General features: G+C 48.5%; 1 protein-coding gene across 2 annotated transcripts; it reads right to left on the bottom strand.

Annotated features, from left to right (window-relative positions):
- Window positions 1-209: 209 nt before the first annotated feature.
- On the bottom strand, window positions 210-23681 carry ATN1 (atrophin 1). Of its 2 annotated transcripts, none has more exons than XM_085235532.1 (10): window positions 23555-23681; window positions 8125-8319; window positions 7803-7940; window positions 7330-7443; window positions 4538-6510; window positions 4240-4462; window positions 3443-4160; window positions 2276-2419; window positions 1832-2012; window positions 210-1320 (listed from the first exon to the last, which is right to left on the bottom strand). In XM_085235532.1, the coding sequence occupies exons 2-10, from the start codon at window positions 8200-8202 to the stop codon at window positions 1287-1289; spliced, it is 3603 nt and encodes a 1200-aa protein (XP_085091658.1). In that variant the 5' UTR covers window positions 8203-8319; window positions 23555-23681; the 3' UTR covers window positions 210-1286. The 2 variants fall into 2 exon arrangements, with proteins under 2 accessions (XP_085091658.1, XP_085091654.1); XM_085235528.1 differs by lacking the exon at window positions 23555-23681 and adding an exon at window positions 23192-23338.

Below are 23681 nucleotides of genomic sequence, written 5' to 3'. Positions count from 1 at the left end.
ATTGGTGCCAATGCGCGCACGCCCCGCCCCTTAGGGAGGACGGGCTCGACTGGGCCTCGAGCGAAGGCTGCGATTGGCGGGAGGTGCAGTGCAGAGGGCGTATCCTCCAAATGCCCCGCCCACCGCGGGCCGCAGCGGCAGGCTGAGCCCCGTACCCAGCGGGGTGCCTCTGGGCGCCGAGCGAGAGAAATGAACACAACGGAGTCTGATTCTGGAAGGGTTTTTGTTTGCTTGTTTGCTTTTCTTTTTAAGAGCTTCATATATATATTTATATATATAAATTATTAGAATGTGTGGTGGGGAGTGCGTGGGGAACATGGTTGGGGCATTTTTCCATATCTGGGCCGTGGGTTGGTTTCCTTTTCCTTTTAATGGTTAAGTAAATATATATATGGGGACCGCTCGAGTTATACAACCGTGAGATCAGACACGCACGCGGGGGAAGGGGACACACGTTGCTACATCAAACTGCCACGTCTAATAGGATGTGCATGAGTCAAAGTACACCAATTGGGGGTTGAGGGCAGGGGTGCCGCTGGGGCAGGCCTGGCACTGGGACCAAGGGGCGCCTGCGGGCTGTGGCCATCCATGAGGTGTGAGGGAAGCATGGCTGCGCCCAGCAGTCCCAGCAGCGCTTGGTACCCAGCTGCCTGGAGCTGCCTTGGCAGCGGACAGCAGTGCCATGTTTCAAAGGTCCGGGAACGCACTGCTTGCATCTGAAGGGAGGCTGGAGAATGAGAGGCTGCTCAGGTTCATCTGAATAAGTTCCGTGTTGCTTTTCGGCATCGCTAAGCAGTATCTTACACCTACAGTGCGGGGGAAGAGGAGGCATCTAGAAGAAAGGCTCCACTGGGTTTAGAGGTGCGTCGTGGCTGCAGCTCCTGCTCACAGAAGCAGGAAAGGCGGCATCGTGTATGTAAAGTCCTGTGAGTCCTTTCCTATTTAACACAGCTGCTCCCTCAAAACGAAGGATAGAGCTGCTGTAATCTTGAGTTCACACCAGTCTTTATCTTTTTGAGCTCTTTGTGATGCAGATTTTAATTCCTCCAGAGCTCTGCTGAAATCATGGACAGATCCTTTCAAGTCCATCATTGGTGTTAAAGTCCCTCCCTGTGTGCTCTCCTCCACGTTCTGCTCCCAGGATGCCATATCATAGCTCTGTCCCATCCTTTCTTGCAGTGTGCTGCAGGGTAGGATTGATACGTATCACTGCAGCTTCCCCTCCCCTGGGATTTGGTTGATTCACAGAAAGACATGGGGATGTCATGTTGACAGTTGGAATCAATTTAAAGGGGTTTATCACTTTCCTTCTTCAGGTGACTAGGATAAAGGAGATAAACAAGGTGAGTGTGAGAGGGAAGATATAGGGAGAAATTATTTAGCGTTGCGCAAATGCCAGTTGCTAGCCTAGTCCTGCATGGCAGTGCCAGCTTGGCACTGCAAATCCTTCATGTAAGAGGTGCTATCAAAACATAATATGCTGCATTTCTCATCCAACAAGCTTCTGAGAAAGCCTTGCCTTGACAAGGGCATCCAGCCCTTCGAATACTTGGCATTTTGGCAAAGGTATCAGTTATTCATCACTATACTGGCATGGGTGAAACGGGTTTTGATTGATTTCTTGCCAAGGACAGGAGCGGAAGCCCCACCACAGCCTCTGGCCAACAGCCCATAGCAGTACACTGCAGCAAGCAATCCCCAGTCCCAGCATGGGGTCAGTCTGGAGCCACACACATATAGGGAAACACATCTCCAACCCCACTGCTTACACACTGCCTCTTTCCCAGTGTTTCTGCTATGCTCAGTCCAAGTGTGAGTTTGGTGCACGTACCTGTAGTAATCCTCTTGGGTGGGGAGTGGCACTCCATGCAGAGGGTGGTGAGCATGGAGCCACTGCTGCTGCTCCAGAGCCAGGCGCTGCAACTCGGCCGACTGCGCATGCATGGCCTGTAGCTGGTGTGCTGCCGACATGGGGGCAGAGAGAGACCCCGGCAGGTCTCTGTAGGGAGCAGCTGCACCAATAGACAAATGAAAGAATGAACAAGTTAATGTCACAGCTTCATCCTTGCCCGTGCTTCTACAGACCAGTCAAGGCTCTATGGCACATAATCTTCCAGTCTTGCTAACATGCATTGTGCTACACGCAACTCACACCATGCCAGAGCTCTGCCTCATAGATCTCCACCAATCTTGTGATCCCCCCATGGCTGCCCTGCCCCACAGTGCTCTGCTGATGCCCTCTGAAGGGGTAAAGCAGGTCTGAGAGCACTCTTACCAAAGAGCTGGTGGCGCAGCACTTCGTTCTCATGGAGAGGGTGAGGGAGCAGAGGGTTGGGGATGGTGCCAGCTGGGTATGGGATCCGAGTGAGGTGCGATCCCGAGGCAAGGGGGTCGATCAGAGGGTGGACAGAGGCTGAGGCTGGGAAGAAAAGATGTCAAAAGGTAGTTGTCTCGTGCTTGGTAAGTCACAAAGGGAAGAGCACAGGACACAACAGCAAAACAAGTATGGAGCAAGTCGCTTTGCATTAGGGCTGGAATGATTTCAAGGCATGCAATGCAGTATCATTGCCTTTGAGCATTACTCCTTTTGCCTGCATTGAATTTCATGTGAAGAAGTGTGGACCATATTCTGTGCCCATACTCTTCAGAGTTGGTTCTGCAAGGGCCTGCTCTACCATCTAGCCTGTACCAGAAGTGAGATGCTGTTTTATATGAAAACTGTTTTTTCCAGTACTTTGGAGCCACTGCCAGGTCATTCACTTGTACCCAATGCCACCTCTGAACAGCTGTAGATGATTAGTGTGGGTATCTACACATCCTGCTGACCTTTTACAGTACCTCCGTAGGCACGGCAATTTCTTTCTATTATATGATAGTATGGGCTTTGCTTCCATGAGATTTTCATTAAGCTGCTTTTTACTTTGGTATCCTATGGAACAAAGAAATGGAAGGGGCCTCCATTCTGAAGGATGATTGCCTCCAGTTCCTTACCACTCTTCTATCCTATCCCATCCCAAGAGTGGCAGAAGCAAACTACAGATTAAACTACAGAGTCAACATTTCCCTGGCATTAAGGATGCTTTTGAGGCTGCTGTTATCAGAGCGCCCATGCTCTCAGGAGACCCTAGGGTGAGGAATGCAGCCCACAGCCCCAGAATGTGGTGGAGCCAGTGCTCACACGGCATTGCATTCTAAGAGGCCCAAACTAAAAGCTGTGGTGCAAACAGTTCTGCTCTCCACCAAGCAGCAAACTCACGTGGCTTTTGCAAAAGATGACAGTGTCTTTCATGGATGAGAGGTCCAACGACCGTGAGGGTGATCTGTTCTGGGTGAATAGGTGGGGCTGGGGCCCTCTAATCTTGCATCAGAAATATTTGGGCTTTCCCAGAGGCAGATGGACGGGATGCAGCAGGAGCAGAGCACTGCTCTGTGCAGTCCTTACCTGCGTGTATGGCATCCTGCTGGTGGAGGTGTAGGTGGGAGTGGATGTGGGAATGCTGATGGTGATGAGGCGTCACATTGAGCATCTGCAGCCGGGCCAGTGGGTCATTGCTGAGAGCAGCCACCCGCTCGGCGTGCTGGCGCTCGGCCGCCAGGCGCTCAGCATAAGACATGTCAGGACGCAGAGTGGGGCCAGCTGCCAGCGCCAGCCTCTCCCTCTCCAAGTGGCCCAGCCCAGGATGGAAGGGAAAGGCGGGATGGAGACCGGGGGCCGTCTGCAGGCTGAGCCCACCATGGCGTGGGAATGGATCCATGGCAGCAGCTGGCACGGCGTGGAGCTGCTCTAGCTCAGCCGGCTTGACTTCAAACCCAGGCTTGAGGCGTTCACGCAGGTCCCGGTCCCTCAGGTCTCTCTCACGGGCTTCCCTCTCCCTCAGCTCCCGCTCCCGTGTGGCTGGGTCGCTGCTGTAGATGGCTGGCACATTGTAGCCCAGCAGGCCTGGGTCGATGGCACCCAGCGGCACATAGAAAGGGTGGTTGCGGTTGCTGGGCGACATGACGTGGGGCCGGGCGTATTCACTGAGTGTGCGCAGGGCCGGGGTGTCAGGACCCAGGTAGGGGGGCACGGTTGCTACAGCGCTGCCCTGCTCAAAGGAAGGGCGGTGGGGGACGGGCCCCAGTGAGGAACACTCCACTGGCCGGCCCTCCTGGGCCATCTTCTGCAAGATAGCAAAGAAACAGCATCAGGATACTTGTGGCCCACCGCCAAGGTCAGCCTCCAGCATCCTCTGGACCTACCACGCTCCTCTCCAGCTCCCGCTCCTTCTCCCGCTCCCGTTCCTTCTCTCGCTCTCGTTCCCGCTCTCGTTCCTTCTCCTCCCGAGCCTTTTGCTCGGCCTCCCGCCGCACTTTCTCTACCAGGTCCGCCCTCTTCTTGGCCAGCTTGGAGCCATCAAGGGGCACGAAGTACAAATCTGTGCGGGAGCAGGAGTTGAAGCCACGGTCCAGGTGCTTGTTGAACCTGGAGGCGTCAAATGCAGCATGTCAGTGCAGGAGGAACGGGGACAGGACAGGGTAGGGATCTCCCTGCCCCTACCTGGCCGACTGGCTGGCGTGGCTTGGCACATCCACCACCTTGGGTGGTGGTGAGGGGCTGCGAGCAGGTGGCACAGGGCTCTCTGGGGGCTCATACTCCTCTGACGGCTCCTGCTTGATCTGGGCTGCGCTGAGTGGCAGCGGTGGTGCTGGAGTGGCTAAGCTCCCTGGCAGCGGTGGGGCAGGCGGGGTGGGTGAGGCAGCCTTGTAGCCACTGGCCACAGGGGAGGATGCTACCCGGTAGCCTGGGGGCGTTGCAGCCCGGAACGGGGCAGCTGAGGAAGCTGGGGGAGAGCTCGGCTTATAGGGAGCTGGGGGCTGGAAGGTGGGGACAGGGGAGGCTGCACATTTCCCATATGGGGCCACAGCTGAGGGAGGCATTGGAGGCGAGACGGTCTTGTAGGGGGCCGCAGATGGGGAGGCCATGGTGGTGATGACAGTAGAGAGGGTGGTGGCTGCAGAGGTGACTGGAGGGCCAGCCCCATGGGCCGGGGAGGGGGGTGGGGGCGGGGGGAAGGTGTAGGTGGCAGGACTCTGCCCCGGGGGATGAGTGCATATGGAGGGGTAGTTTCCCTGGGAAGAGGTGGAGGAGGAGGAAGAAGAAGAAGATGAGGAGGAACAGGAGGAGGAGGAAGAAGGGGCTGTAGCAGCTGAGGGAGCCTGGCTGTAAGTGGCCTGACTGTGGGGAGGGTAGAGGCGCAACCCATATGTGGCATGAGATGGGTGATGGCTGTTGGACTCCAGGGCATGGGGATAGCCCCCAGGAGGTTGTGGGGGGGCTGCTGCTACAGCTGGGGAGACCCCCCCGCCACTGTTGTGGCCATGGTGGTGCTGCTGGGGTGGTTGCTGGTGATGAGGAGACTGACCAGGGAAGGAGGCTGGGAGATGGGAGCTGGCATTGCCCAGGGGGCGGCTGTAGGGAGGAGGGGCCTGGCTCCATACAGGTTGTGAGGGTAGGGAGGGCTGGGTGTACTTGGGGGGCTGGCTGGACACCGAAAGGCCGCTGGGAGGGGGGAAGGAGTGCCCATAGGAGGCAGTGTAACTGGGCAAGGGCTGGGTGGGGGAGGGTTGTGGGTACTGAGCAGAGGAGCTGGAAGGTGGCAGCTGTGGAGGGGCATAGGGGTAGCGTGAGGGGGCCAGGGGCTGTGCCTTGTCCTGGCCTATCCCATGGGGTGATGCCATGTGCCCACTCAAGGCCTGTCCTGTCATCCCTGGGGAGCTAGAGGAGGCTGCCACATTGTTCAGTGGGCGCAGAGCTGGTGGGGGGGGCAAGTTGGCTGACACATGCGGGAAGGAAGGTGCAGAGGCTGAGGGGGCAGGTGGTGGATTGGCTGGGGAGGTCTTCTGAGGGGGCAATCCCCCAACTACCGACGCCAGTGAGATGGGAGTGGTAGGTGGTGGATTGTGCTTGGCGCTGAGGGTCTGCTCACGACTCCCCGGTGCTGAGAGGCCCCCTGCTCCACCAGCAATTTTGGAACCGACTTGAACCACATTGGCCGTAGGGTAGAGAGGAGCGTGGGTGGAAGTGGAAGAGGAGGAGGAAGAAGAGCAGGTGGCAGAAGTGGTGGCAACGGCAGAAGAAGAGGAAGCAGGTGTCTGTGGGGCTGGAGCCTGGAAAATGCGGGAGGCCTGGCCCTCCAGCTGGGAGTGGTAGCCACCAGCAGTGGGGCCCTGGGGGTGGGCCTCGCCTGGGAGACTGAAACCAGGCTCAGGTGGACGGGCCAGGCTGTCAGAAGTAGGGGCTACCGGAGGGCTCTGGGGGAAGAGCGGAGGGTGGTGATAGGAGAGGGATGGGCCCTGGGACAGCACAGAGGAGGAGTCGGAGTCATTCTCCACACTGCCAGGGCTGTAGACACTGGGTGAGGTGCTCCTGTTATCCTGGTCTATGTCCCGTGGATCGCTGCTCATCTCATCATTGAAGCTGTGGCCATCGAGGCTGTCAACGTCAGAAGGGGATGGAGGACAGGGTAATTCCTGAAGAAGTGAGAGGAAGGAGAAGTTATGTGACCTCCCTGATATTGCTTGACACTTTTCAGTCTCACCTTCCTCTGCTGTCCCTAGCATCAGAAAAGCACACTGAGGGAAGGAGACTTCATTTGGCAGTTCTCTTGCTGCCCTTTGGAACAGCAGCTCAGATGCTCTTGGGTACTTCACCACACACTTGGGAGGAGATGATGATGGGCATCTCATGTTCAGAGGCACAGTAACCATTACAGATGAGGGTGAGACTAGGCACCTACAAGGTCCCAGCACCAGCACCAGTAATGGGCTGCTGGCCAAGATATGAGCCAGTGCTACCACCAGGTGGCACAGCAAGGGGGGAGGTAGTGCTGCCCACACAGCCCCCAGATCCACAATTTTCCCTTGTGTAGGGCTTTCCTTGACACCCTGCTCAACAAGAGGCCTGCTCCCTGGTCCTTTTCCAAGCCCTGCCCTGAGCATGTCCTCTCTGCCCCACTCCTTACCTTTTGGGGTTCCTTTTGTGTTTCTCATTGCACTCTCCCCCCACTGCTTGGTGATTAAGCAGTTTATGTGGGCAACTAACAAGTGAACCTCAGAGCCTACAAGAGCAGTTCAACTGAAAGAAAGATCAGTGCTGAGCTGAGCAGCATACACGTGGAGAAATTACATAGGTGTAACTGCAGGTGTCACTTCGGCTCCGCCTGCAGAAGAGCTGCAGAGCACAATCTGAGGTGGCAGAGCTATCAAGCAAACAGAATCTCAAGCTAAGAAGCTGTGAGCAGCACAGGTAGGGTCCAGAATGTGCCAATAACCACAACAGAGAGAACTCACCTCAGTTTTGGTCTTTTTAGGAGCATTGCTGTCCTCCCCTTCACTTTCAGAGATCTCTTCTGTTCGGCCCTGCTTGCTGCCCTTGGGGGTGCAGGATTCCTCCACCCGGCCTTTCTGCAAGGCAGAGGAGAGAAAACAGAGAGGTGAGAGGGACACAGGGAAGCCTCCCAGCCTGCCCAGCTTTGCCAGCTGGCAGCAGGCGAGACACAGCACCATCTCTGTTGCAGATCATAGCAGGCAGTGGGACATTGTAGTGGCAACACTAAGCCAGGATATAGCAAAAAGCAGTATTGAAAATTGAGATATCAGGAAGCACAAAGTGCTGGGAATAAAAGAAAGGAATCCAACCCCTACAGGTAGCTAACTCAGCATGGGTTGCATGGTGGATCCCATCTGGTCTGCATTCCCAAATGGGTCATGCCCGTCCTGGGCAGCCCTTTGGCACCCTACAGCCACGCACTATTTCATACTACCTTTGTTGCTTGTCGGGATTTCTCAGCTTTGCCATCACTGCTGGAGGTGCTCACACCACTGGGGGAAGCTCGACCCCGTGACCTGAGCTCCTCTCGGGGCCCTGGAGTCTCTTTCTTCCGTCCACTCCGCATAGACATCTGGAAAGGAATCATCAGATAAATTCTATTTTACACCTCCCTTCATTCCTGCCCTCCCAAAGCCCCACATCCTGACACTCCACCACATCAAACTCATGTTCACCAGCTCTGCTGCAAGCCTCAGTCCCAAGCCACAGCACTTGCTGGTCACTGGGATCCCACCTCCCTCTTCCATCTTATGTACCGAGTCCTTGTTCTGTCGTGTCTTCATTCTTTTGGGTGTGGGACCCCCATTCTCCTTGGCACGGCTTGATGAAAACATAAAGTTTTATCGCTCTGCAGCCCCCTTCTGCTGTTCTGAGGGAGATTGAAGTGGGCAAGAGCAGGTCTTCTGGAAGGGAGGGCTTACACCAGCAAGGCAATACAACTCTGGTGGACACTGAAAGGGAGACAAAAAGATGGGGAGAAACAGTGAGTACACTATGGAACGTCCTTTTGTGGTTTGTTATAGAAATATGACAAAATTATTACTGTTTCTTTAGTTATTATGCACAGATGCAAGGATCTTTACCAAGAATGCAATAAATTTTCCCATTAATAAGAGAAAAGATTTGTTCACTGTCATCTCTGATTTCCAGTTTCTAGGACTGATACAAACATTATGTGAGGCAGTCAGGATGCAACAGAAATTTTTTGAGGGAAGCAGGGAGGAATGAGTTATCAGCATTTTGATTTTCCTCTGAAAGCATTTTAGTATTTCCATTTCCTTGTTTATTTATCTCCAGAGGGAGATAAGAGTTTAAAAAAAAAAAACAATCACCACTAATTTTCTGACTTCAGAAGTTCCTCTTCGTACTTGTCACTGCAGTAAGTTATCCTTAACTGGCCACGTGCTATCATTATCTAAGTCTGTGTAATAAGCCCCCTGAGATCTCTGCTGCAAGGAGGACAATACAGCCCTGACCTCCCCAGACCACACACACGTGCTCACATATAACAGCATGTTAGGATGAATGTGTGACAAGTCTTGCTTGTGCTACTCAATGTCCAAAATAGGTGCAAGAACATTCGTTTAGCTTTGATGTTGCATGGCACAAACAGCATAATTCTGCTTAGCTTGGAGCATCTCCTTAGACCTCCTTCCTCTCCATCGTCTCTGCTATTTTTCCATGTACCAGTGTCATGCCCGGAAATGCACAGAACTTTGCACCAGCAGGGAGATTTCCAAGCTCCCTATGAATAAGCTTACAATCTGTGCCTGTCCTGAAAGCACTGTTAGATACTTAACACCCCCATGATGCCAGAGGGTTCCTAGTTTAGAGTATGAAAACACCATGATTCTGTTAGCTTGGGAGCTGTGCTGGGGTGAGTAAGGAATGCTGCTTTTGAAGCTGGTTTGCTTGGCTCCAGCTCAGGACCCTTTGCATTGCCCTGCACTGCACAGGCATATCCAAAGAGGCCGTCCTTCTCCAGTCTGTTGTACAAGCTCCTGTACCCAGCATCTGGATGGACAATCTGCAAGACAACAAAATTTGTCCCATGGTTGAAGCATCAGGAAACATATACTTGTCTTCTGGGTTATATGCTTGGCTCTGGGAGCATTGGGAAGTTTTGGGAACAAGTCTGACTCCAGAGTCAGCACTCCTAGAGGCCATCCCAGATTTGGAGAGGTCAGCCTCTAACTGGCCAGTGCTAGAGTCTGGAAGCACTCTCCAAAGGGAGCTGAACCCAGAGATCAGAGCAAAAGCATGGGATGGGAGAGCTCATGGCCCAGCTGCTGAGTTGCATGGCCTGAGTCGCTGCTTTCCACTGCCTCTATCTCCCTGCTCATAAAACACAATTTCCTTGACCTGCTCCTCGTTGGATTCATCATCTTCCCTGGCCAGTGCTGAGACACTCATATAGAAGATACTTGGGTAGAACAGGGATTGTTTGTTTTAATTTCATTAATATTTTATTTGACCCTCACCATGAAAGCCACAGGGGACTCATCCAGCATTAATTCTCACACACAACAATTCATTAACTTAGACCTCTTCTTTAATAGAAAAATAGCTCACAGAGGTTGAGAACTGGCCTACTGGAGCCAGAGCATTCTCTCAATCCCTATGAACTGATATCTTTTACAGTCCTGTTTTTCTGGCATAACCTGGCCTTCAGCTGCTAATTTAGTCAGTTATGTTGATATAGAGTGTGTTCCAGGTAAGCATGTAGAATTACTATTTCTGACAAGAAAGGAGTGCTATAAAGAAGGCAATCCTAGCTGAACTCAATCCCAGCACACACCATGTTGGCAGCCCTCAGGTGCCAGCTCCACTCCAATCAATGCAGTGCTAGCAGCAGCTCACTGCCGACATGTTGCTGCTCTTTATATTACACTCAGCAGCAATGCCACCCACAGCTCCGACAGTGGACATTGTCATGTGGTGCAGAGGGCTCACTTCAGCCTTCTAGCAGCTCCATAGTAATGATGATGGCAGTCTACCCAAGGGAGGTAAGGCAAACGCTTACTGGAACCTCCCGTTCTAAAGGAAATACCAACTCAGTATTTTTCTCAGCTGCAGAATACATAGCACCAAAGCCAGAAGCAAACGGGTACATTTCAGAAGACAACCATTAACCACTGAGGCAGAAGTTTCTGCCACTTAGAGGGTTAAGACTTTTCTAAAGCAAAACTGACCCACACGTTATTTGGTTCAGCACAGCAATGGATATGTCAGAGGTCACACCAGAGGATCACAGTGCTGCTTCTAATCTCAACATCTGCAAAATAAAAGCTTGCAGTAGGAACCCTGCAATTAACGAACTGTAAAACCTGAGCTACACTTAACCCTTCTCATCACAGAAGATCCCTCTAAATGCCTCTGAAGAGTTCTTACCACCCTGTGGTTTTGTGAAAATGAGACATTTGGTAGAACTGTTGCCAAAGGGATAACCTTTTCCTGGCCTTGTGAAGCCCTTTATAGGTTAAACTGAGTTAAGAGGCACTGGGAATTGCTGTTTGTGTTTGTATAACCCAGCTCAGTCAGGCGCACTTCCAAGAATCCACCATATTCTCCTGCAAGCCCTGTGCAGCCTCCTGCATTCAACAGGCATCCCCACGTGACACCCAAAATGGATCGCACTCCTCCAGCCACCAGCCCTGTGTGGTTCCTTGTCCCATGCGGGCTATCCTGCCTGTCCAAGCAGCCAGGAGGCCTGGGGCTGCTCTGTTGGGAGACCCAATACACTCTGCTCTTCACAGGCTGTGGTGTGAAGCAGCTCTTTGAAGCTATTGGAGCTGGAAGAAAATCCAGCCCTAATGGGACACACTCAAGTTTTACCTACTTAAACACATGCTCTTGCTCTCTTAGAAAGTCACATTAATGTCCTTAGTTCTGTACATAGTTTATATACTAGACTGAGAGTCTAAGAAAATAAACATTCATACATGGCAGCAGAAGCACAGATGGCCTAGAACGGTGTTTGGGGGCTTGTCTGGGATGGTAAGTGACAAACAATCCTAATATTCCCCAGAAAAATTGCATTTCTGTACCCAGATGTACAGCCCACACATGCTGCCTGCAGCAGAGAGGCAATTCCAGTGAGATGGAGAGGCCTGGATGATGCCTCAGGACCCAATCAGGCCTGAAGGGCCTTGTCACCTCAGCCAGTGCTCACCAGCAGGGTCAGTCCAGCAGCAGCCCAAACACAGGGCTCCGGACTGCCTGAGGTCAAATGCCAGCCAAGTCCAGCACTGTTGGGCTGATCACATCCATAGCTGGGGGCACAATGCAAAGATGCCAAGATGTGTGGCCAGATCATGGCCAGAAGGGGCAATCTGACACCCTCTTCTACCTGCAAACCATGCTTGGGCATCATCTCGGAGAGTGCTTGCTGGCACTGGCCAAGGGCGGTACAAGGGAATGCCATGCCAATGGACAGCCAACTGTGCAGGAGTGTTAGAGCTTATTTCAGATTGCAGACATATAGCCTGGCCAGAGCTATCTTCCGCTAGGTGACAGTCCATGGAAAATGACTTTTGAGTTCTTCCTTTAGTCCAAGTATAGATGTTCTGAAGTTCAAACTCTCCTGGTTTTTTCCTTCTGTGTTTTTTACTTGTTTGTTTTTCAGTTGGGAATTATTGAAAGTACACAGTGACAATTCCTAAGACTTTTTTTTTTTTTTAATGTAAGAACTACATTTAAAATCCTATCTGAAATCAAAGGCATTTGGCTTGCCAAGACAGGGTCTCAGAATTAGAGGGATTCTCCTTCTCTGCAGCTTATTAGCTTGAAGTTCATATCCTGGTTTTCCTCTCCCTTTTCCTCCAAAAGGATGAAAAGGGGTGGTGAAATGAACACAACATCTTTATAACATACTGCAGATGCTGAAAAGCATCCTGAAAGCAAGATGTGATGTAAACCAGAGTATCCCCCATGGCAGCTAAAGACCACTTAGAGGTGAGCACCCACTGGAGCAGGATTGCCCGGGACATGCACTTAAGGGGGAAAGACAGCAGCTGCTATATCTTATACTGCATAGTGTTTCCAGGCAATACATTTTCAACTTCTATCCCTATTTCTTTTACCTATAAAATGAGGAAAAAATCCTAGAGATTCAGCTGGGGTTAACAACTGTGGAGTAACTGAAAATACAAAGTTTTTTCTAAAATACTGGTCAGGCATCCTGATGTGTGACAATTCCTAATGGCTACTTACCTGACTTTGTGCTCTAATACTGGTGTCTTAGCGCTAGGCATGCAAGAGGGAGGGAAGGGGGTGTGTCCAGTGTTAGATAGCAATAAATGATGAGTATGTCAGGACTTAGGTTGCATGCTGCAGTCTTATTGCCAGTTCTCCAGTATGTACATCAAGTGTGAAAATGACTATGTAAGTGAAAAGATTAGGATGCCAAAATCATTGAATATAAAGATGGCAGTGGGCAAATGCTTGTAGCAAATATTATCTTGCCCCATGACTTGCAAATTTTCACTTTTTTTTCATATAGTAACTTTCGTTATGAAGAAAAATGCTTATGTGACACTGAATGAAAGTAGTTGACACAGGCTGGCTCCTACAGAATAATTACAACAGCCGGAGGAGCTGTGAGCACAGGCTGGAGACTGGATTAGTGAAGGACTAAGATGGCAGACCTGGTCATATAATCATCTTCCAATTAAAATTCCAGTGAGCAAAGTTTAATGTCGTCTCTCTCCTCAAAATGACTGCAGAACTGGGGGATCCAGCTCTCCCTACTGGAGCTGCCAGGAGTTTCGTTCCAAACCAATTATGTTTTTCCTTGACATCCCCAGCCTCCCTGCCCATTGTCAGCCTTCACCTCCTGTTGCTGCACAGGACAGTGTAAACCACTGTTAGGAAATCAGAATGTATGAGTCTAGTGCACAAACAGTGATGGTTTCCAATGTTAGATTATCTTCTGTAAATAAATAAATAAAAAATATACTACTGAAATTATGTTATGTTCTTCTAGCTAAACTAAATTCACCAAAGTATCACATAAAATGTGTCACTATGAAACATTTTTAAATAAACGTAACCAATATATGTAAATCTACATTTTTTGAAACTTCAGTCTCTACCAGAGGTCCAATTATACATAAATACATTAACTGAATGAACCCTCTGTGGCCTAGGTATGCCTACATAAATACTAAAATAATACTGGAGCTCAACTTCAGTCACCAGGTTTAGCCTTTATCTTACATATTTCGTAACAATACTTGTTTACGAATTCACTGGTCATGACATCTAAGTGCATCTTCACCCCTGTAAAATAATAAATAAAAATTAAAATGCTCCCATTTCATGAAATGAGGTCAAATATTTTCAGAGTACTGGCACTCTAAGGGGATAAAGCCAGTTTACTTTTTATTAAGTCTGCATTAATGTTTTGTTTTCTTAATTCTACACAACTGTGAGATACAAAAATGTGAAGTGTGAAAGCTGCAGTTCTGGAAGTTCCACTCAACAAAAAAACATATCTGAGAATAAAACATATTTTCTGATGAGAAGAGTGAAAGATAAAAACAATTAGAGCGAGAGTGAGGTAATAAATAATAAAAACATTTATGCATTTAACATCAGCTTAATTTACAGCATAGAAGAGGATATTAATTTTTGCAAAAGCAACTGAAAATGAAGCTTGATTCACTAAATGAAGGTTGATGCACTAAAGAACGTTACAGTAATGGTAAGTTGATTCCTGAGGGCACAGTAAAATGACTGTAAGTCTGTAACAGATTTACTTAAAAATCTCAAAAGAATTATTCAGCCTTTCCAGAGGAGGGCCTTTGGATCTCCTGGAGATGCAGGCTGGCAGAGGATCACAAAATGCAACATAGAGCGGGATGGAAGCTAACAAATGCATGACTGAGATAGGACACATCACCACTTCCATGCTCACTATTTTAGGAAGCTTAGCACCTTTTGTATTTGCAAGGCCTGAGCATATCTCACCTCTGGAATTGCTTAAGAGCCTACTGTAATTCATAACCTCCCTCCTTTTATATATGAATTTCCCTTTACTAAGGAATGCAAAGTAAATTGCTTAAAGACATCAAAGGCCAATTCACTAGAGACTTAAAGAAAGATTTGGTTTGGATGGGAGCTCTAATGGTCTCTTCTCCAAACTTCTGCTCATGGCTGGACAGGCCACAAATCTAGGTGGAGTTGCTCAGAAATGTCCCAAATATCTCAAAAAGCAAACCCACCCCAACTGACCTGGGGTACCCATCCCAGTACTGAAACATCTTTGGAGGCCAGGGATGTTTACTCATAAATTCCGTGCTGCAGCTTTTGACCATGGCTCCATGTACCATGGCTTCAAATTTCTGGTACAAGGACGTTATCCACCTTTTGGCCTGCCATGGTTCTTTACTGAGAACTTAGGTCTTCTGCCCTAGGTCTTTATTTGAGAAATATTGCTGGTAACTTTGCAGCTGCAGGATAAACATAAGAATACACCCAACCTTCCTCTAACAAATCAATGAATGTCACGTATCGCCACTCCTTTCTGCAAAGATATGTTGCTCTGCAGCTGGAAAAGGCAGGCCCAGGCCATGGTACGGCTCTCCGCTCAGACCCTCTGTCCCAGGCAAACTAGTCAGTTTGATGAGAGACAGAGAAAAGCTCAGGAGCTAAAAGGATTCAATCCTGTAAATGGATCTGAATGAGTAAAGTGCTGAAAGTATCAGGCCAGATAACAGAAAAGGTGAGAACTGATAGAGGAGGGCTGTAGGAGGACTTTCCAAGAGGAATGACTGAGCAATCAAATGACATGTGAACTTCCATCTACACAAATGTAAAGCAATGCACAAAGAAAAAGATAACTCCATCTCCACATATAAACTGATTGGAGCTGCTCAAGAGTGATATCCTTGGGGTATGAGAGACTGACCCACGAAAACATCACGTTGGCACTCAGTAGCTATCAAGAAAGTAAACAACCTGGTAGAAATGAACAGAAAACAAAATAGTGGATGCCATTATGCACTTGCTTTGCCCACACATGCTTGCAGTTCTGTTCCTTCCACAGAAACTAGAAAAGGCAATGAAAAGGCATGACTGAATGGATTAAATATCTTTGTCCAGAAAAAGAAAAGAAAAAAAAAAGATTACTAAATGAGAGTGTCAGCAAGGTCTGTAAGGTCTGTAAAGCCATATGTGAAAAGTAGGAGTTGGATATAAAATAATTTCTTGCTGTTTTTTCCAGTATGAGAAATGAGGACCATCAAATAATGCTACAAAGAACAAGTTCAAAATCAACAGAAAGAAATGGTTATTGAATTGGGTGGTTCACTGCAGAATTTCTCATCAAAGGACTTTGTGAGTGCTAGAAATTTTCATGGGCTTAAGGGGAGAGAAAAGGTTTGTGCAAGATAGAATATTTGAAGCTCAATGAATAGCAGGAAACCACATCTGGCTATGGCAGTCCCTGCACTGAAAATGGCTGATACCTGTAGGAATACCAGAGGAAAATGGCATATAATCTTGCTTTATATTACTCTTTTTCCTAAGTATTTGATAGTGACTACTGCTGGAGCAGCAGACTCTGGATGAGATGGCTGTTATTCAATAGCATGAAGAGAAACAACAAGCAAATCCACCATCAGAACTTCTGCTCATCAGTAGAGAACAGTGAAGAGGAGAGGGATTTATTAATCACAGAAAGGCTAAGGAGACCATTTATTTTGAAGGTATCAGACAAGTATTATCAAGCAATGAGGAAGAAAGTATCAATGACAAAGGACATGGAGCTTGTCAGGCAACCCACACAATGCTTTGGTTACCCTGTAACCAAATCTGTTGGTTCTGTAAAGATCTGTACAGATCAAAGTGTATTACAGAAAGTACAGAAAGCGGTTTCCAGAATACTGAAGGACACAAAGAGTCTGTCTGTCATGTCCAAGACCTAGAAAGATATTACTTTTCTAAATATCACAATATAAAAGCTGAGGTCATGCAATTACTGTCTGCTGAACACCAAAAATTAAACACAGAGAGTTAAAAGGGGTACTTAAGCTAAGGAAGAAGGTAACTACAAAATGGCTATCAACAATTCTAAGATGGAAATTAGAAGACTCATCCATCTGGCGAAGCTCTGAAACAGCTTTTCCTGGAGCATAACAAGGGTAAAATAAAATCTTTATTATTAACATAGAATGCACTAAGTTTGCAAAAGAAAGTAGCTGGCAACCCAGAGGGGTTTTGCAGGCAGTGACCTGAGCATGGCCTTTGGATTCTCTGTTTCTAGAAATTCACAACTAACAGTGAAGCCAGTGTGACGGCCATTTTTGCAAAGACCAAGAGTCTGAGTGGGAAGAAGGCAAACAGACAATCCAGAAGGAAAGGTGTGAAACCAAGGCCAAGGAGATGGACACAGGAACAGTTGAGCTGCTGGCACAAGACATTGATAAGCTCTGAGTCACTCCCTTGTTTGGAATCCCATATATAATTCCCAGTCTACAGAACTGGCTAAGTGGGATGATCCTGTTCTCAGCTGTAGGGTTGAGAGAAGGGAAACCCAATAGTTTGTCACAGGAAGATTTACACATGAGATCTCCACCCAAATCCCCTGTTCATGGCAAACTGCAAGGCTATGTGAAATCATCATGAACATCTCAGGGAACAGTTTCCTCAGTCACACAGGAACCTGTGCCAGCACTGAATTACTCTTGGGAGAGGAACAGAAGTTTTGTCTCACATACTTCACCAAGTTCACAAAGAACAATTGGATTTACTTCTTAATGATTTTACAAAATCAGAAAACATGATGATTTTGGCTGAGTCAAGGTCTTCTTGATCATGATACAATGAAGTATTAGAAGTCACAAACATCTACGATTTTCCCTGATCCCAAAAGATTTTAAAATAACAAATTCATGCAAAAATACTGCCATGTACATAAGCATCATCTTCCTTACAGAACCACAGATACAGGCCTCTACTTCTCAAGTAGGCTACTGAGCTACTGGCATGATTTTTACCAGACTAAGCCCAAACTGGATAGCCAGGGGAAAAGATACAATGGCAAATGAAAACACTGCCCAAGACATATTAATCATATAAGTCATTAAAAGCATTGGGTAATCTTTGTAAAGCAGCACTTGGCAAACCTGTGACCTAGCACACAGATACGGCAGGAGCATGACCTGTCCTGTCAAAAGGACCTAATGCATGGATCCACTGTCAAAAAGTGTATTTCCCAAAGCTTGCCATTGAGGGTCAACAGTGGATCATCATGGGACTCATTGGCAGTTGGTGAAGGCACTGGCCAAACAAAGTTTGCAGAAACACAGTAATGTTTGCAGGTAGTGCTGAGGCAGAGTATACAACACAGATCAGTTGGTATTACTGCGACAATGAGGTTGCATAAAAAGACAAGGATTTTAATTATGGAAGATTTCGACATGAAGAACAGAAGAACATAGAATGCTTTCAAGGATGAAGATTTGAGGATAAACAGAAGCTCTGACAAGGCCTTGTAATTAACAGTCGGTAGCAAACTGAACATGAATTCCCAGCACAAGACTTCTAAGGAGGCCATTTCTGAATGAATGAAATCCACTAGTTCTTCAAGAGCAGAAATAGAGAAACGTTTCTACCTGATTACATACAGGACTGGTAAGGAGTCTGGCACACAAGCCTTATGAGGAACTGCTGAGGTTGCTGGGATTGTTTAGGTTAGAGAAGAGGAGGCGCAGGGATGATCTTATCACTCTCTACAAGTCCCTGAAGGGAGGTTTTGATGAGGTAGGGGTCGATCTCTTCTCCCATGTAACTAGCAATAAGACTAGAGGGAATGGTCTCAAGTTGCACCAGGGGAAGTTCAGGTTGGACTTTAGGAAATGCTTCTCTGAGAAAGTGGTGAGGAGGTGGTAGAGTCATCTGTCTCTGGAGGTGTTCAAGAAAAGTTTAGATGTTTTACTGAGGGTCATGGTTTAGTGGGCAACATTGGTGACAGATGGACAGTTGGACTGGATGATCTTAGAGCTCTTTTCCAACCTTGATGATTCTATGATTATGGGAGTAGTGTATGTAGTTTTGTCTTGTGTGCTTCAAAAATGATGCTGACAAATTGAAAACTTCTGAGAAAGAACAATGAAGAAGATGTGAGGTCTGGTAACTCCCCTTCCTCTTTACAAAAAGTCTTAAGAAGCTCAACATGTTTAGTTTATTAGAGAAAAGGTCAAAAGGTGATGACCAAGGCCTACGAATATTATAAAGGGAGACAATTGTGGATAGAAGAGAGCTCTTTAATCTACAAACCAAAGACTCTAGATTTAATGGATAATAGCTGAAGCTAGAAAAAAATTCAGACAGAAGCAGGGTAAAATCTGAAAACTGGGATAGATTAATTATTTGAAAAACTTGCCTAGGGATTTAGCGTATTGCTAGAAATCTTTAATGATTTTTTCCCCTTTTCTTCTAAAAAAATGCTCTAATGTGAAGACCCCCTGGTGAAATTCCCTGCCTTGTGCTGTACAGGGTAGAAGTGCAGTTAGCTAACCAGAACAGGTTTTTTAATGCTGAAGTCATTAGAAGTCATAGAGGGGTTGAGAAGGGGCTAGTCCTGGGTGAAACTGTACTTTGAAAGCATCAGTCTAGCAGTGTATAAGGAAAGCCTGATAAACAATCATGATTGGCTCATAGAGAGTAGACTGCTGGCAAGCTCTGAATAATTCTGAGGAAAATCACTTCATCTGTTGCGCCATCTGAAAGAAAAACAGTAGCATACACAAAATACTATTTCATAGATACAACTTTATATCCAATACACTACACTATACAATTTCTATTTAAAACTTAATATACAACATATTATGATGCATATTATATATGCTATTATATATGTGTATCATGTGGTGCATATGTGTATATGTATGTGCATGTAAAATACATACACACACAAAAAGAGATAGAGGTTGTTCAAATGGAACCTTCACTTAAATGATCTACAACACAGAAAGACCTTGTGGAAGAAAGAAGGTATCACCAAGTGGCTTGTAAAGCAGGGAGGTACACGACTAAAATTTTCCAGCTAAACTGATCTATGATGAACAATGTCACCAGTGCAAGAGACACAGAGGAAGACTGAAAGCAACCAGTTACCCTTCCTCAGCAAAGCTCAGTCAGAACAACATTGGCTAAAATTACTCAGAGAAGATACTGCAGTTACCCTTTGGTTTGTAGGTGAAAATACTGCCACAGCAATCAATCAAACATTGATATTTTCACAAGAGACAATAACAAATCAATGTTTGCTGCCACAACAAACAATGAAAACAGAATCTAAGAAATTTCTGCAGCAGCAGAGCATCATCAGAACTGGAAGGAAGGCAGTGCTTCTGAAGGGACTGTTTGTTTCCTCACAAAACTAACTAGCCTAAACTTTTAGTATGTGCCAAATCTTCTCTCCCAAAGAACTCTCAAGTCCACATTAACTCCTGGACTAATACAGAGGTAAATCTCAAATCGCTTGGGCTGAAAACATCCCCTTGCATCTCAATGTTCCCCTCACACTTGACGAGGAGGACATGGGCTGTAGGCCCACAGTTGCACACTTAATAACTGGAAGGTCAGGGAGATCCTCCAGCTTAGTGTTACATAAAGAGCAATGGCACACATATCCAAGCAACATGTCTGAGAACCTCTGCAGCTTCAGTAACTCAGGCAAGGTCTTGAAATGCTCTACCTCACATTAACATTAGAAAACTCACTGTGAGCAGGCTGTGACCACGTGAATTAATTCTGCAGAGAACATGTACCCTAGATGTAGCTCACTTACATAAGAGCATGACTTTTTTGGAGATGCTTATACTTTCGCATTTGGAACTTGAATTGCCTTCTCCTTTGGACTACTGGCCCTTCAAGAAATTTATATAGCACTACCATTCTGTACTTCACAATGTTCCTCAGGAAGTAAAGATAGAAGAGACAAACCGATAAATGCAGGAAATGTACTTCATATTTTCATAACAACTCTTAATGGAGGAAGAAGGTTAAAAAAAAAATCCACTAGAAGTAAGAATGTAGTTTACTTGTCTAAAAGAGAACATTAATAGGAGATAGACAAAATAGAATATTTTCAACATTCAATAAGATAAAGCCTGACAGAGGAAGCAAACAGATTCTCATAAGAACAGGCAGATTCCTAAAGAGAAAAAAATAAAAGATTGAGTAAGCATGCAGGGGGATATTTAAGAAGGGGTAGAATCAAATAAATGCTCAAATCAATTGCAGAGACTTAATTTGCAAAGATATTACAACACAGATCCAGCAATTTATTCCTTCCCTACACAGCTCCAAATTCTAGTGTCTATACCCATGAACTCCACCTTCACCCTCCAGAATAACGCTGGTGAACATGAGGAAGACCATAGCAGGGAGGTTTGGAACTAAATGAACTTTAAGGTCCCTTCCAACTCAAGCCAATCTATGGCCAAGGAGCAATAAGAAAAGCATTTATGGAGTTACAGATGCTGAACTTTGGGAAGAGCATAACCTTCTCTATCCATTCCAGCTGCAAATAAAGTCTCCCCATCTTGAAGAAAAATACCTATCAGGTTGCTGTTGGTATAATGATCTTGATAAGCTACAGTCTCATAGATCCTTGCATCCCTAGTATTATATACGAATATAGATGAATCTGAAGGCAAGAATGTAGGAATCTTTCAGAGGTATCCAAGGGATATACAAAGTTTGGAGGAGGAAGTAAATTCATATGAAAAAGATGTAAAGGCGGGCCATCACAGCAGGTTAAACCTGTTGATCTTCTTTATTAGAACTCAGTGCAAGTTTAATTTTCACATGTTTAGAGGAGTTTTGTAGTTTCTAGCAAGAAACACGACACTGCAAATTCACTCCTCAAAGCCATGCTTGAAAAGCTCAATTGTGAATCACAACCAGAACAGTATGGTTTGAGAGACCAGACTATTCCCCCCCAAAAATGGGGAAAATGACTGGTTATGCAGACACCAATAACAAAAATAAAAACAAATAGGCTAGGAAAGAAGGACGAAATTCCTTCCATCAATTTGATAGTTCACATTTACAACTGTCCTAATCAGGGACAATGATTTTGGAGTTTCAGCCCCTCCACTTTCTCAAGGATGCACGTACAGCACAGCAGTGATGCACAGCACTTGGCTTAAAAGAAAGGAGATTCGCTTTCAACTCAAACAATAGTGGACTTGAGTTCATGAAAGTGAGGCAACCCAGAAAGGCTGTGCTCTGACATGAACACATTGATTCCCGAGGGAAAACAGGGGTGATCTCTGAACCTTTAGGCATAAGCACAACTGAAGGTTCAATAACTGCCTTCCACCATTCAGGTGGCACAAGATGAATGACATATTCAACTGCTCCTGCTACACACCTTAAGGTAATGGCCTGCTACTTTCCCCTCACTTTTTTCAGTGCTAGAAAGCAAAGAGGTTCCCTTGCCATCTATCCAATACAACAGCCCAGGAGAGATATTCACAACCAATTTGAATGGCTAGCTCTGTGGGTAGAGGCCGTTCATGAGGAATCACAGCACCGCAAAACAGATCGTGCAGACAAAAGACACAAATTCTCACAAGTAGCTGCGCTGGCAACTAAGTAACTCACTGCAGAAGTCAAGCAGCCACGGCTCTGAGGCAAATGCAATGAAAGACACTACCCCTTTCAGAAGCAACCTCAGAACCTCGCTGCAGCTAGCAGGAGGCAATCGACAGATCTCAACTGCAAGCAAAGCAGCGTGCAAAGCGATGCCACAATGACCAAATGGCTGCCACTCCAAAGCACAGCCAGCGGACTCGCTGGTCAACAGCCACCGAAGCATCGCAACCTGCCATCTGGAGACCAGCAGGGCAAAGCAGCGACCGACTCGATGGCACAGCCAGAAGAGCGGCACAGGAAATAAGGCTGCCACCTTTCCCTGAAGAGCCGACGAACACCCCAGGACGGAGAGTGAGCACCAACGCCCCCCAGATGCCACCACCCGTAGGGCCGTGCTCGCTCCCCGCTCCCCCGGCAGCTGTTTCCGTCCGTGAGCAGGGCAGCAGGTCCGCCCGTGCTGCGGATGGCAGCGGCGGGGCGAATCCCACCCGTGCAGCAGAGAGGGAGCGCACGCACTTGGCGGTACGCCGGTTCCTCCGCTCAGAGCCCGCTGCGAACACCGCTTGCGGGCGTTATTCCTGCCTGCTCCCAAGCTGCACCTGGAAAGCAGGGACAATAAGAGGCTCTCTAGGAGAAGGGAATCTCGTCGAGATTTTTCGGGGCGGCGGGAGCCCGGCCGGCAGCGGGCGGGCCGATTTCCTTCCAGCATTGTTTTATTTCGATTCCCGAACGGCGCCGGGCTGCGCGCTCACAGCTCCGGCCCCTCCGCCGCCCCGGGGGCACCCCTGCCCCGGCCCCCGCCGAACTTCGCTCTGCCGGGAGGGGGCTCGGCGGGCGCTGACGTCACGCCGGGAAGCGGCGAGGGGAGGGGGGGGTCCCCGCCCCGGGACCCTACGGCGGGCCCGCTCCGAGGGCTGGACTGGGCTGGGCGGGCGGCCCCCCTCGGCGATTTACGATCGTTCCCGGCTCCCGCTCGCGGAGAGAGGTTCGCCCTGGAGCCTCCGCGACCCGGTCCCGGCCCCGCCCGCCGCGCCCGCACTAGGGAAGGGACCGCCGGGGGCCCTTCCTCACCGCCACGGGGGTTACCGCGTCCCGCCCGCGCCCCCCGCCCCGATCCGGCAGACGGACGTACGGACGGAGGGAGGGAGGGAGGGAATCCCCGCGAGTGGGCGAAAATGACAAGCGGCCGTGAGCGGGAGGGGGACTCACCGGCGGCTCCGGAGGGGAGGTCGAATGAAGGAAGGAATGGAGGAGGAGAGGAGCGGGGGAAGGGATTTAAACGCTGCCCCCCTCCCCCTTTTTTCTTTTTTCTTTTTTTTTTTTCTTTTTTTTTCCCCCTTTTTTCCTCCCTCCTCCTGCTCCGCGTTCCCCCACTCTCTCTCGTGCCTCCGGGATCGCGGCGGCGCGGGGGCAGCGGCTCCGAGGGGGGGCGGCGCCCCCCGTCCCCGCCGCGCCCCCCGCTCTCAGGCTCCGCCGCCTCTGCCCCGCTCACCGCCCGCCTCCCTTAGCCACCTCCCATTTCCGAAGAGCCCAGAACGAGCCCCCCCCGCCCCGTCACCCCCCGAGCCGCACTCGCCAGCGCGCCCGTCCCCGCCTCCCCGCCGCCGCCAGCGCGGCTCGGCCCCGCGCCGGGAGACGAAATGGCCGCGGACTCCCCGCGGCGGGGGGCGGGCAGGCCCGGGGCGGGGCGGCCGCGCTC

The sequence above is a fragment of the Meleagris gallopavo genome, chromosome 1 (genome assembly GCF_905368555.1).
Source record: "Meleagris gallopavo chromosome 1, MGAL_WU_HG_1.1, whole genome shotgun sequence".
Taxonomy (NCBI): Eukaryota; Metazoa; Chordata; class Aves; order Galliformes; family Phasianidae; genus Meleagris; species Meleagris gallopavo.
Note: the sequence above shows the minus strand (reverse complement) of the source record. Positions and strands in the feature narration are given on the sequence as shown.

Excerpts from the sequence above, each read along its gene's own strand:
- ATN1 (XM_085235532.1), bottom strand. The coding sequence starts at position 8,202 with ATGTTTTCATCAAGCCGTGCCAAGGAGAATGGGGGTCCCACACCCAAA. Across the intron at positions 6,511-7,329 it reads CTAAAAAGACCAAAACTGAG|GAATTACCCTGTCCTCCATC; the intron begins GTGAGTTCTCTC and ends TCACTTCTTCAG. Across the intron at positions 2,420-3,442 it reads GCAGGATGCCATACACGCAG|CCTCAGCCTCTGTCCACCCT; the intron begins GTAAGGACTGCA and ends TTTTCTTCCCAG.